Source organism: Aquarana catesbeiana, linkage group LG07 (assembly GCF_042186555.1).
Source record: "Aquarana catesbeiana isolate 2022-GZ linkage group LG07, ASM4218655v1, whole genome shotgun sequence".
NCBI lineage: Eukaryota > Metazoa > Chordata > Amphibia > Anura > Ranidae > Aquarana > Aquarana catesbeiana.
In genome coordinates this window covers 83,682,509-83,696,059 of record NC_133330.1, presented here as the reverse complement: position 1 = coordinate 83,696,059, position 13,551 = coordinate 83,682,509, and the positions used below count along the sequence as shown (strand labels likewise).

Genomic DNA, 13,551 nt, shown 5'->3' with positions numbered 1-13,551 from the left:
GAAACATTTCAAAGAAACCCACAGTAGCAGCACTGAGGGCCTCAAAGTGTTCGGCATAGAAGCAATGCCGAGCGACCTAGATAGTGGTAAAAAATATCAAATGCTGTGTAATAGAGAGGCCCTCTGGATATTTTCCCTAGGAACTTTGGCCCCGAAAGGTCTGAACGAGGAAATCGAACTACACAATGTAGCATAATTCCTTCAGTTCCTGTCCAAGCTTTCGAGCCATTGTTAGCATCAGTTAGATAATTATGATGTGATTTCTCTAGTGTGTTCTTCGCCTCCACTATGTTGGTAGGGCCGTACTTTTGGGGTTTATGGGATGCACCAAGGTTAAGGACTAGGATTGGTTATACCATCTGGCAGGTGTAGTATTAGGTTTTAGCAGTTAGTTATTTGTTTAGAAGCTAGTTATTAGGCTGTGGTTGGTTTTTTAGATAGTCGCCTATTGGCTTATTTGACAACATGATGTACTTTTTGTCATTTTATGTAATTTATCGCCATTGGAGTTTAGTGTCTATTCCCACCAGATGCTAGCGGGCAATGGTGCCTCTCTCTCTCTCTCGTTTATGGTATGCCGGTCCGCAGAGGTATCCGCCAGGGTATATGCTGAGCCGATGGGTACCACTGTCATTTGGCATAGTATGTTTTACTATTATATGTTTTATATACATATTTGTCACTATATTTATATATATTTTCTATCTACATGGAGTGGGGTGTAGCCTCTTAGTAGGAACACTCTATTGCTGTGTCTAATGGTGACTAATATTGGTATAGGCTGATGAGGTTCAGTATTTACTTTGAGATCCCATATGCATTTTTATGTATTTTTTACTATGTATTATTTATTTTATAATCCTTCCCCCTTTAGATTAGTATCATGCTGATATCATGACGACTAATTGTTATGGACTTCCACGTTGTTCTTTTAACATTAAGTATACTATATGTTACATTCCAATCTATGAATTTTATAGGTATGGTATGATCTACTGCACCTTGGAAGGATACTTCTGCGGACTTCTTTTATTGATCTAACAATTTTACATTATGATCAACATTATAGGTTTGGATTCCATTTTCCACTTCCCTTTTTCCACTTCCCTATATTGGACTGGTTATTCATATCATTCTATTTTTATCTTAATTAATTAAATAATTAATTTTTTAAATTATACATTTTTCCCCCCTCCATTTTTCATTAATGGTTTTTGGCTTAGAGAAAAGTGGGCTGAGCGCTGTTAGTAGCCCCCGCCAGAATGCTGCCTGTCCTGTACAGCCAGATCCCGTCTCTGCCAATGGTAGTAGTGGAGCGAGTAGTGGAGAGCGCGCGGCCTTACTGAGATGCGCGCGCACCATTTACCATAGGTATGACGGTCGGAAGCAGTGGGTGGAACGCAAACACACCCACACTTCCGGGCCGTATCCCTGGCGCACAGTGACCTCTGACGCCTGTGGAGGAGGGGGAAATGACGCCACGATCGGCCGGAAGTTGCGGGTGGAACGCAGGAACGCCCGCACTTCCTGGTCTTTCGAATGGCATGCATTCCATACACGGTATGCGGCACTACTATGGCTCCTGGGAGCCGGAGAAGCCCTGCACCATCCACCCCAGTAGATCGGAGGCATGGGGACACAATCAGAGCTGCATGCAGGAGGTGAGGTGTTTTTGTTCTGGTGCACCCAATCCCCCATCCCCTGCCCTGTTGTACATAGCCTATGCTGAGAGTGAAATTGATCTGCTGGCTCAGTTATCTTATATTTATTTTTATTTTAATTAATTAACTTTTATTTTTTTTTTTTTTTATTGTTTTTAGCAGATAACATAGAGCAATGTTTGCTCCCTATATATTTTGGCCACAAATGGAGAACCACATTCTGAGGGATGGGTTAGGGAGGGTTAACCTGAATGGGTGGGTGGTGCCTAGTATCTGTGGGAGGGGGTGTTGTCACTAATTGGGTGGGACAGACACAGGCACATACATACATTTATAGAGAGAGCAATTCGAGAGACCAACCATTGCCCACTTAGGCTCTGAAGAAAGGGGTGCTCCCCCGAAACGCGTAAGCCATCAGCCATTTGCAGGTCCTGGGGTGTAGATCCACAGAAACAGCGCTTTTGCGCCCTTTTGAAAGCTATTTTTATTAGCTCGTTTGTGAGTATAATTTTCACTGTTTTTATGCTGCATTAAAGTTTATCAGTGGTAATGCACTAGGTTGGTGCGCCCTCTTTCTTTTCTGATTTTTTACAGCTTGAATACCCATTGTTCAAATGAGGGCTGCAAGACGCTAGGCATTACTTCTATAGGTGGCTGCACCACATATCCAGTTCATGGACAGCTGAGCGCAGGAGAGGTCTTTTTTTCTTGTGTTTGGATGGATGTGACTGCAATTGTCACTGAGCACCGCTGTGGGCACTACACATGCAGCCCACAGCGGTGCGGCCATCCGATCCCTCCCCCTCTCCCCTCGCACTGTACCGATCGGTACAGAGAGGGGGAGGGAGGAACCGGCGTCATGACATGGTTTGTTGACGTGATTGCTCCGTCATTTGACGGAGCGATCACATGGTAAACGGCCGTGATCAGCGCCCATTTACCGTGATACGTGATACTGGACCCGGCAGTCACGGAAGTTCTCGGGTGCGCGCGAGAGCAGGATTCTGGGATGACATCCATGGACGTCCACCCAGAACTAGCCGACCGCGCTGCTGCCGTCTTTCGGCTATGGCCCGGTCGGCAAGTGGTTAAAGTGGATATAAAAAGTCTACACACCCCTGTAAAAATTTCAGGTTTCTGTGATGTAAAAAATAAGACAAACATAAATCATTTCAGAACTTTTTCCACCTTTAATGCGACCTATAAACTGTGCAATTTAATTGAACAACAAATTGAAATTTTTTAGGTGTAGGGAAGTAAAACATTCCAGGCCAATTTTCAGCTCTCTCACATTTTGAATGACAATTGCGCGGTCATGCGATGCTGTACCCAAACAAAATTTTTATAATTTTTTCCCCCACAAATAGAGCTTTTTTTTGGTGGTATTTGATCACCTCTGGGGTTTTTATTTTTTGCGCTACAAATAAAAAAACAAACGGAAATTTTGAAAAAAAAAAAGTTTTTCTTCATTTGTTACAAAACTTTGTAAATAAGTAAGTTTTCTCCTTCACTGATGGGCACTGATGAGGCTGCACTAACGGGTACTGATGAGGCAGTACTGATTGGCACTGATAGGCAGCACTGATAAGCAGCACTGATTTACAGCACTAATGGGCACTGATAGGTGGCACTAAAGGGGCACTGATGGGTGCCACTGATAGGCAGCACTGATCAGAGGCGCTGGCAGGCATCACTGGACACAGAGTGCCAATACTAATGGGCAATGATTGCCATCCCTGGTGGGCTTACCTGGTGGTCATGGGTGGCCATCCTTTCTGGCCATGGGTGGGCATCCTTGGGGGACCCCCCTGTCAGGAGAGCAGCCGATGGCTCTCCTCTACTTGCGTCGATACACGGCTTTTCCTGTTTACACTGTGATTAGCTGTGACTGGACACAGCTGATTACATGGTAAAGAGCCTCCGTCAAAGGCTCTTTACCTAGATCAGAGATGTGGTGTGTCGGACTGACACACCACGTGATTGCGGCTTATCCTGCTGGACGTCATATGATGCCCAGTCAGGATAACTGAACCACATCCCGGCCATCATTCTGCTATAGGCCGGGTGGGAAGTGGTTAAACTAATACTTTGTTGAAGCACTTTTTTAAATTTTATTAAAGCACTCGGTCTTTTTGGGTAAGAGTCTATCAGCATGACACATCTTGACGTGGCAATATTTCTTGCCACTGTTTTTTGCAAAAACACTCCGAATTTGTCAGATTGCAAGGGCATCTCCTGTGCACAGCCCTCTTTAGATCACCCCACAGATTTTCAATTGGATTCAGGTCTGGTCTCTGGCTGGGCCATTCCAAAACTTTATGCTTTGTACTTGTATGCTTTGGGTCTGTTGTCATGCTGAACACTGAGCACCTTTTTAGATCGATGTATGTCATGTTGCTTGATTTTATGGATCTTCAATAAACTTTTTGATTCTATCTCAGAATGTGCCGCCACCTTTCTTTGTTTTACCTGGACTTCTCTGGCTGCGAACCAGGCAGGCACTCTGATTCAGTCAGCAGCTTTCTGGATCCTAACAGGTGGCTTTGAGAGGTGTGCACTAGCGTCACTGTGGGTATGGTGTTATTTTGGTCATGTGCAGTGTTGTTTTTGTGCCAAACATATCTTTTGGAATTATGGCCAAAAAGATCAACCTTGGTTTCATCAGACCATAACACATTTTCCCACATGCTTTTGGGAGACTTCAGATGTGTTTTTGCAAAATTTAGCCGGCTTGGATGTTTATCTTTGTAAGAAAAAGCTTCTGTCTTGCCACGCTACCCCATAACCCAGACATATGAAGAATATGGGAGATTGTTGTCACATGTACCACACAGCCAGTACTCGCCAGATATTCCTGCAGCTCCTTTAATGTTGCTGTAAGCCTCTTGGCAGCCTCTCTGACCAGTTTTCTTCTCCTCTTTTCATCAATTTTGGAGGGACGTGCAGTTCTTGGTAATGTCACTGTTTTGCCATATTTTCTCCACTTGATGATGACTGTCTTCACTGTGTTCCATGGTATATCTAATGCCTTGGTACCCTTCTCCTGACTAATACCTTTTAACAATGAGATCCCTCTAATGCTTTGGAAGCTCTCTGCGAGCCATGGCTTTTGCTGTAGGATGCAACTAAGAAAATGTCAGGAAAGACCTACTAGAACAGCTGAACTTTATTTGGGGTTAATCAGAGGCACTTTAAATGATGGCAGGTGTGTACTGACTCCTATTTAACATGAGTTTGAATGTGATTGCTTAATTCTGAACACAGCTACATCCCCAGTTATAAGAGGGTGTCCACACTTTTGCAACCACATTATTTTAGTTTTTTTATCTTTACTCCCCCCCCCCTAAAATATTTCAGTTTGTTTTTCAACTGAGTTGTACAATTTAAAGGGCACATTGAAAAAAGTGGAAAAAGTTCTAAAATGATTTATCTTTGTCACATTTTTTTTACATCACAGAAACCTGTCATTTTAACAGGGGTATGTAGACTTTTTATATCCACTGTATTTTAGAAAATCTAATTTTAGTGCCCGGATGTAGGCTACCCCTTTACATGCAAAAGAAGGGGATGAATTTTTTCTACCTTCGCTTTTGCTTCAGTTGTGCTTTCTGGATCTCCTACTACTTTCTTTGATCAGGTATCTCTGTCTTTTTCTGATAGCCATCTTTGTTCTTTTTCTTTAAGATAGGTCTTGCTGTGCACAACATTTGGGTGGTGTGACTTTGGGAGAACCCCTTCTTCTTGACACAGGTACAATGGTCACCTTCGAATAGGCTCTGCGCGGTCAACGATCATGACTAATCGTTTCACCATAATGTCCAGGGATTAACTTCCCTAACAAATGCGGTTAAAGTCGATCTTTCCCCCCTTTCACTAAAAATCCCATCAGCATACAGCTTTTCATGTCGATATGAAATCATCTTACGTTTATTAAACATTTTTTCCTTTTACATGTACGATTTTTCCACTACCCGTTTTTTTTTTTTTTTTTTTTTTTTTTTTTTTTAGGGCACTGGTGATGTTACCCTAGCCTTACAGCTGCATCCTAAGAAGTTCATGTTACATGCTCTAGAAGGCAGACCCAGAGTTCTAGGCAGAGTTCCAGGAAGTAAAGGGAGATGGATTCATCTGCCCTCAGGAAAAGTAGCCACCATGAGAATAATTGGAAGGAAAAGAAAAATAAGGTATGCAAAGAATAAAAAGTCTGTGAGTATTTATAAGTACCTGTTTGTAGATTGCCATTACTATACATTTTTAAAGATGCTTTTGTTCTAGGTTTTTTGATAAGGGGGAAGTTGTTCTTTAAGCGTTCTCCTATTACTCCTCATGTTACATACTTTGACCTCTTACCCAAAATACCTACACAGGCAGTAGCCCTAAGTGGTGTTTATTGCTTTTAAGACTAATCTGCCTTTTACATGTGTTGAACATGTCAGTAGCCTAACTTTGCATGAGGTGCTCCCAACCCCACAAGCAGGCTTTGTGATTTGTTTGAATTTGTTTGTTAGTTAAAGCTTAACTTTGGGAATTGGACAAAATCTACCCTTGTAGTTCCCTCTTCCAGCAAGGGTTAAATGCTCCTTTAGACTAAGGGCGCAGGGACAAGGTGTATTAGTTACCCTATTCCTCAGCTGGCAAGTTCCAGCGCTGTAATCTTCTATTTCCAGCACTGTCCTCGAGGCTCTGAGTGATCCCTGGCCATCATAACTTACAATGCAGGACTATGAACCCTGCACTGTAGATAGAGGAGGTGAGTATGCGACTGCGGCTGAGAGCACAATGGAGAGGTGGTAGAGCTGGACGGGTTGCATGGATGTTGCCTTGGACCATAAATAGGTCCCCATACACCATATTTTTCATCACTGGATAATAACTTCCTTAAAAGATAATTGAATTAATTCAGACGCTCGCTGGTCCAGGTTACCACACACCTATTAGACTGGTTTAGAGGTACATTGCAAATTCATTAAAATTATGTATGCAAAAGGAAAAACGGCAAGCATTTAAAGTACTTTGATTTTTCCTGTGCTTTTACCTGCAATTTTTTTAATAGGTGACATGTTACATATCTTAAGATATAGATCCTAATCTTTAAGTCAATCTCCAGCTTGGTGCATACATCAGGAAAAAAAAGACAGGGTGACCAATATTATGGTCAATTAAAGGCTGACCAGTATCCTAGATGAAAAGCACAAAAAGCGTCTGAACATATAGAACCTTGGATAACACTGTAACACTCGGAAATGGAAACTGCTAGTCTTAGGTACACACAGTGCCTTGAAAAAGTATTCACACCCCTTGAAAAACGTAAATGTATTTTATGTGATAGACCAACACAATGTGGCATGTAATTGTGAAGTGGAAGGAAAATGATAAATGGTTTTCAAATTTTTTTTACAAATATCTGAAAATTGTGGCGTGCATTTGTATTCAGCCCCCCTGAGTCAATACTTTGTAGAACCACCTTTCGCTGCAATTACAACTGCAAGTCTTTTTTGGTATGTCTCTACCAGCTTTGCACATCTAGAGAGTGACATTTTTGTCCATTCTTTTTTGCAAAATAGCTCAAGTTCTGTCAGATTGGATGGAGAGCATCTGTGAACAGTAATTTTTAAGTCTTGCCACAGATTCTATATTGGATTTAGGTCTGGACTTTGACTGGGCCATTCTAACACACGAATATGTTTTGATCTAAACCAGGGATCTCCAAACTACGGCCCTGTTGCGGAACTACACATCCCATGAGCCATTGTAAAACTCTGACATTCACAGACATGACTAGGTATGATGGGAATTATAGTTCCTGAACAACTGGAGAGCCATAGTTTGGAGACCCCTGATCTCTGGCTGTATGTTTAGGGTTGTTGTCCTGCTGGAAGCTGAACCTCCGCCCCAAGTCTCAAGTCTTTTGGAGACTAACAGGTCTTCTTCTAAGATTGTGCTGTATTTGGTTTCATCCGTCTTCCCATCAACTCTGACCAGCTTCGCTGTCCCTGTTGAAGAAAAGCATCCCCACAACATGATGCTGCCACCACCATGTTTCACGGTGGGGATGGTGTGTTCAGGGTGATGTGCAGTGTTCATTTTCCATCACACATAGCGTTTTGATTTTAGGCCAAAAAGTTCAATTTTGGTCTCATCTGACCAGAGCACCTTCTTCCACATATTTGCTGTGTCCCCCACATGGCTTCTCACAAACTGCAAATGGGACTTCTTATGGCTTTCTTTCAACAATGGCTTTCTTCTTGCCACTCTTTCATAAAGGCCAGATTTGTGGAGTGCACGACTTATAGTTGTCCTGTGGACAGATTCTCCCACCTGACCTGTGGATCTCTTCAGCTCCTCTAGAGTTGGGCCTCTTGGCTGCTTCTCTGATTAATGCTCTCCTTTCCCGCCTTGTCAGTTTAGGTGGACGACCATGTCTTGGTAGTTTTGCCGTTGTGCCATACTCTTTCCATTTTCGCATGATGGATTGAACAGTGCTTCGTGAGATGTTCAACGCTTGGGATATTTTTTTTTATAACCTAACCCTGCTTTAAAGCGGAGTTCCACCCATTTTATGCACTTTCTGTGAATGGTATCCCCTTATCTCATCCCTTTTCCAATGCAATTTTTAAATTATTTTTCTAAATGGAAATGCCTTTTACTTACTACTTTAGTCTGCACTTCCAGCTGTCCCCGCCTAGGCCATTACATCACTAGGAGATTCGCAAGGGTTTCTGGGATAGCAGCGTCATGTATCCAGGAGTCCTTGCAAATCGCCTACTGCCAAAATCTTGTTATTTGATGACAGGAAATTACGCGAATGGGAGGAGTTAAGCACCATTTTAGAAGCACTGCATCCGCTGGGAGGAAGTGTAGGAGGTCTGTTCAGACCAGTGAGTATGTGGCATGGGTGGCCTTAAAAAAAAATGTGGAATGCGGGCACAGTTTACTGACTGCGGGCACAGTGTCCTGGCAACCTATCGGAAAAGAGAGCCGCGCAGCAGCATAACTGCGCATGCGCGAGATCGGGACGTGCATGCTGGGTAGCCAGCTGCACAGAAATCCCAGAAATTAAGACAGGAGTGCTTCAGATGCCCACAGCTAAAATGGAACCTGCCTGTTTCCGAGATCTGTAAGTTAAAAACTATTTTTAAAGAAAGTAAAAGTGCAACACAGATGACATGTTGTAAAATGTTAATGTACATGTTTGGACAAATGCAGAGCAGTCTTTTAAAAAAAAAAAAAAGTGTCTCCGCTTTAGACTTCTCCACAACCTTATCCCTGACCTGTCTGGTGTGTTCCTTGGACTTCATGATGCTGCCTGTTCCCTAAGATTCTCTAAGAAATCTCTGAGGGCTTCACAGAACAGCTGCATTTATACAGAGATAAATTACACATAGGTAGACTCTATGTTTGCAATAGATTTTAGTTAGAGGTATCAGAGCAAAGGGGGCTGAATACAAATGCACACCATACTTTTCAGATATTTATTTGAAAAAAAATTGGAAAGCCATTTATCATTTTCCTTCCATGTCACAATTATGTGCCACTTTGTGTTGGTCTATCACATAAAATCTCAATAAAATACATTTACGTTTTTGGTTGTAACATGACAAAATGTGAAAAATGTATGAATACTTTTTCAAGGCACTGTACCTTTGAAGCATTTGGTGTCCAGAGGGAGGGGGGCTACTCTATGGTCTTTGTTCCTGACCTCCTTAGTGGCTGGTCACTTTTGCTTCCTGTACACCTGTGTGGGGGCAAATGCTTGTGCAAGTCCCATTACTTTTATCTTTTCTTTTCCACCCCCTTTCTCCATCTCTGCTCTTTAACATCACACTAGAGATGATTTTCTCTCACTGTTAACATTCCATACAGTTGTCACTCTCTTTTTAAGGCAGTTTTGTACATCCATTCTTTTGGTTTTAAGGTAAGACCAGAGTTTCTAGTACAGAAATATTGATGAGTTTCAATTAAATATATTATTAGTACATGTAGCTTTATACCTTCAGTGCTAGTCCAGGCTTCCGCAGAGCTACTTTAGCTTCTTTGTCTTTTAACAATCCCTGGAGTTTAGCTATCTGGTTACTGGCCTGAGGTCCCTGCGAAGTCAACTCAGTCTGTGGCAGACATCGATAGAATTTCATTTTCTGCTTATATTCTGTAGGACTTTGAGCAGCCTTTTGTTCTTCCTTAAAATTATCATCTACAAGAGAGAGAACATCAATCAAAACTTATGCCGCAGCTGCATACAAACTATTAGATATTGTTCCCAATGGAGGAATCTGTGGATGTAGTACATATGATCAACTATTCTTCTTGACAAAATCCAGAACTTTCCACTGCTTGTCTAGCTGTTATTTAGGCAAAAGGAAAGATTGACTTTTGTCTCCCAGAGAATTCAACCCTACAAACAATGGTTTTTACTTTGGTGTTCAACTTATGGTAAACTTTTCAAAGTTAACTTGTAAGTTTTTATATGATTGTTTACATTAACGAATATCTGTCTCAATGTTTAAATATATGAACTAAGTTTGACAGTGTAATCAGCAGACACACTAAAGTGTGTGCTTCTACCTATATCTCACCACCCTGTTAAAGAGGAAGTAAACTCTCCCACTCTGATGCTTCTTTTCATTTAGTCCATTATAAGTAATTATCAAACTATAGCCACTGTAATCCAGCCCAAATCCCATATTAATTACCAAATCACATATTACTTACTGTTTAAAGAAACTTTAAAAAACTTGTTTCCGGGGGTAAGGCAGCGCCATCTTAAGTAGAGTGTATTTCTAGAGTAGAGTGTATTTCCGCCCTTACATTGAGCACTTCCTGCACTGTTAACCAAGCCTCCTTCTCAATCCAAAGTTTCTATGGCAACCCTGCTTCCCTGCTCATAGCTGACTTGTTTTATTTCATAGTATTTAATTGTGCAGATTATCTAGTGTTTGCCTATGTCAATCTTATCAGCTTCAGCTGATAAGACTGCAGTAATGCTGTCCAATGCCCAAGACATGGTCACATGGGGTGTAATAGGAAGCTCTGAGTGATTATGCAGTCTCGTGGGATTTCAGTGTTGTGCAGTAGGAAGTCCTGATAATAGACACACAAGCACACAGAGTGTGCGGTAAATCAGGGGAGATATGGGTATGCTCAGTGAGGTCATTCTAAAGAACAAAAAAGATTACAACAATACTAAGAAAGTAAGGAGATATCTACAAGCAGTGTTCATTTGGGTTTTTTATGCTGATTTACATGGGACAAAGTTGTGGGGGAGAGTTTACAACCACTTTAACTAAATTCACTTATCCAATGTGTTAAAATATAATTTCTAAAAGTTGATATTTGCATAGTAAAAGGCACTTTCACCTTCCCATATATGATGACAATGCTCAGTTATGGCAATGGACTGCTTGGGCACCAAGTACTAAGGGGACAGGGGGAATTACCACCTTCGACCTGTACCCTGAGCCTGAGTTACCAGGCAATATATTTTTACAGTATGTACAATTAATTGCTCATAATATCATAACATTTGCATTTTAAAATTAAACTTTAATTGTATAGTACATGACACAGGCTAGATATTTATAGACCCCGAGTTATAGCTGGTACCTTCAGGCGACTGGACACTGGCAAAGCTTTGCTGGACACGCCCCCCCTGGGCATACCCCTCTAACTCTACCCCACTTCGCGAGACCTCAAGTTTTTTCCTACTGTTCTAAGGTGATGGACCTCTTCTCCCTTACAGAAAAATGATTTGCTTCATTAGTATATTGTTTTCTTCAAGCAACTCATAACTGTCTGCTAATTCAACAATAGAAGCATCTGAAGTATAATCAGTATAATCTTGGAAGCTGTACACAGACAGTTGACAGCCTGTTCTGTTGCTTCAGGCACTGGAACCTTCATGGACGCTCACCCCGGCAGTGCAATGGGTGTATATAGCTGCAGAGTGCTATACAGGTCCAGGGCAGTGGTCCATCTCTATGGAACTCAGACCCTGGAGACCTCTCCGGGGGTTATGCCCACCCTGACAGGTGAAGCCTGGACCCTGATTAAGACCAGTGACGAGGACAGGTAAAACAGATTTACCTTGTACTATTCTGACACTGTAGCCTCACTTCTTACAGTTTTTTTTAACCACTTCAATACCAGGCTATTCTGGCACTTCTCTCCTTCATGTAAAAATCATCATTTTTTTGCTAGAAAACTACTCAGAACCCCCAAACATTATGTTTTTTTAGCAGACACCCTAGGGAATAAAATGGCGATCATTGCAACTTTTTATCTCACATGGTATTTGCGCAATAATTTTTCATACGCCTTTTTTTGGGGAAAAAAAACGGTTTCATGAATTAAAAAATAACAAAACAGTAAAGTTAGCCCAATTTTTTTGTATAATGTGAAAGATGATGTTACGCTGAGTAAATAGATACCTGTCATGCTTTAAAATTGCGCACAATCATGGAATGGTGCCAAACTTCATTACTTAAAAATCTCCATAGGCGAGGCTTTAAATTTTTTTACAGGTTACCAGTTTAGAGTTACAGAGGAGGTCTAGTGCTAGAATTGTTGCACGCCAGTGTTGCCAACCAAACAGATTGAAATCTACTGGCACAGCCAAGTTTTTACTGGCATTTCCAAGTGCAAAATTACAGTTTTAAGTGCAAATTTCAGTATTTACGCTGCAAATAAGTAAAATATGCTTGGCTCCCTTGCACCATGACATCACACGACACGCTCAGGCACCACCTCCGTCAGACCCGCCCCACCCGCCGGTACCGCCCGAACACACTGTAGCACACTGTAGCAGACCCTTTTTCAATAAGACCCCACATCTCTCCTCCAGGCTGGAGGAGAAGCTGCTTGCAAATGTCACCACATATGTATACCCTTTGAAAAAGGACTTTTGAAGCACTTGACAAAGTCATCAATGATGTCACAGAGGGAAAATACTTCTACAATGGAAGGTTTCCAAACCCCCTTAATTTGGGGCTTCTACCTCCTGAAAAAGAAGTGTGCCATTGCCCTCCTCAGGCTTCCCAAGCCAAAACTCAAACCTTTTGTTGCAAAAGGGCCACTCACCCATAAATGGGGGGGGGGGGGGGGGGCGCATCAGTTACAGTTTGCTTTTTTCTGGGTTCTGTTGGTTGCTTCAAAAGTGTACAAAATGGAATTCAAAATCTCTACCCCCTGACCACTTTCTTCTCTCAAACTAAAAACCTTTCAAAGACAGTCAGATCTGCAGACCATCTAAACCATATCTTGTCCCAGGCAAGGGTCATTCCAGTCCTTCTGGAGGAAAGGTTCAAAGAATTCTATTCAAACTTGTTTATGGTGCTTTAACCCAACAAGGGTATTCGTCCTATCCTGGACCTAAAATCCCTTCACATGGAATCTGCAAAGTTGGTTACTGCCTCTCTCAGATAAGGGAAATACTTAGCATCAGTAGACATGCAAGATGCTTATCTACATATTCCCATTTACCTTCCTCATCAGTGCTTCCGGCACTTGGAAGTAGAAGACAAACACTTCCAAACTGTTGCACTGCAATTTGGCCTATCCTCTGCACCCAGAGTTTTCACAAAGGTACTGTCACCTCTTCTTGCCCTCTTAAGAACTCAGAGCTTTCAGGTAACAGCAGGGTTGAGTCCTGCAGGAACACATGGGAACAGCAATCCTGTACTTGTTCCACAGCAGGAACACCATTCCCGTTAGCAGCTGCATCCTGCAGGACTAGCCTTTGGCTGCTTACACACACACTGCCCTGCCCACCACATTGCAAATCAGCGGTTAACTTACATTACACTGCAGAGACCTGTTCCCGATATCCAATGAGCACTGCTGACATCTCCTTCCTCACCCACTACATGTGCCTGGCTCTCAGCACTCTGGGTGTGTG

At 42.1% G+C, this 13,551-nt stretch overlaps 1 protein-coding gene across 1 annotated transcript in view; it reads right to left on the bottom strand.

Moving 5' to 3' along the window:
• The window catches only part of CFAP92 (cilia and flagella associated protein 92 (putative)), a 303,652-nt gene that overhangs the window by 56,274 nt on the left and 233,827 nt on the right, over positions 1-13,551 (bottom strand). Inside the window, exon 16 of the mRNA XM_073592393.1 lies at positions 9,653-9,852. Coding sequence (XP_073448494.1) covers positions 9,653-9,852 — 200 coding nt within the window. The remainder of the gene's footprint in view (positions 1-9,652; positions 9,853-13,551) is intronic.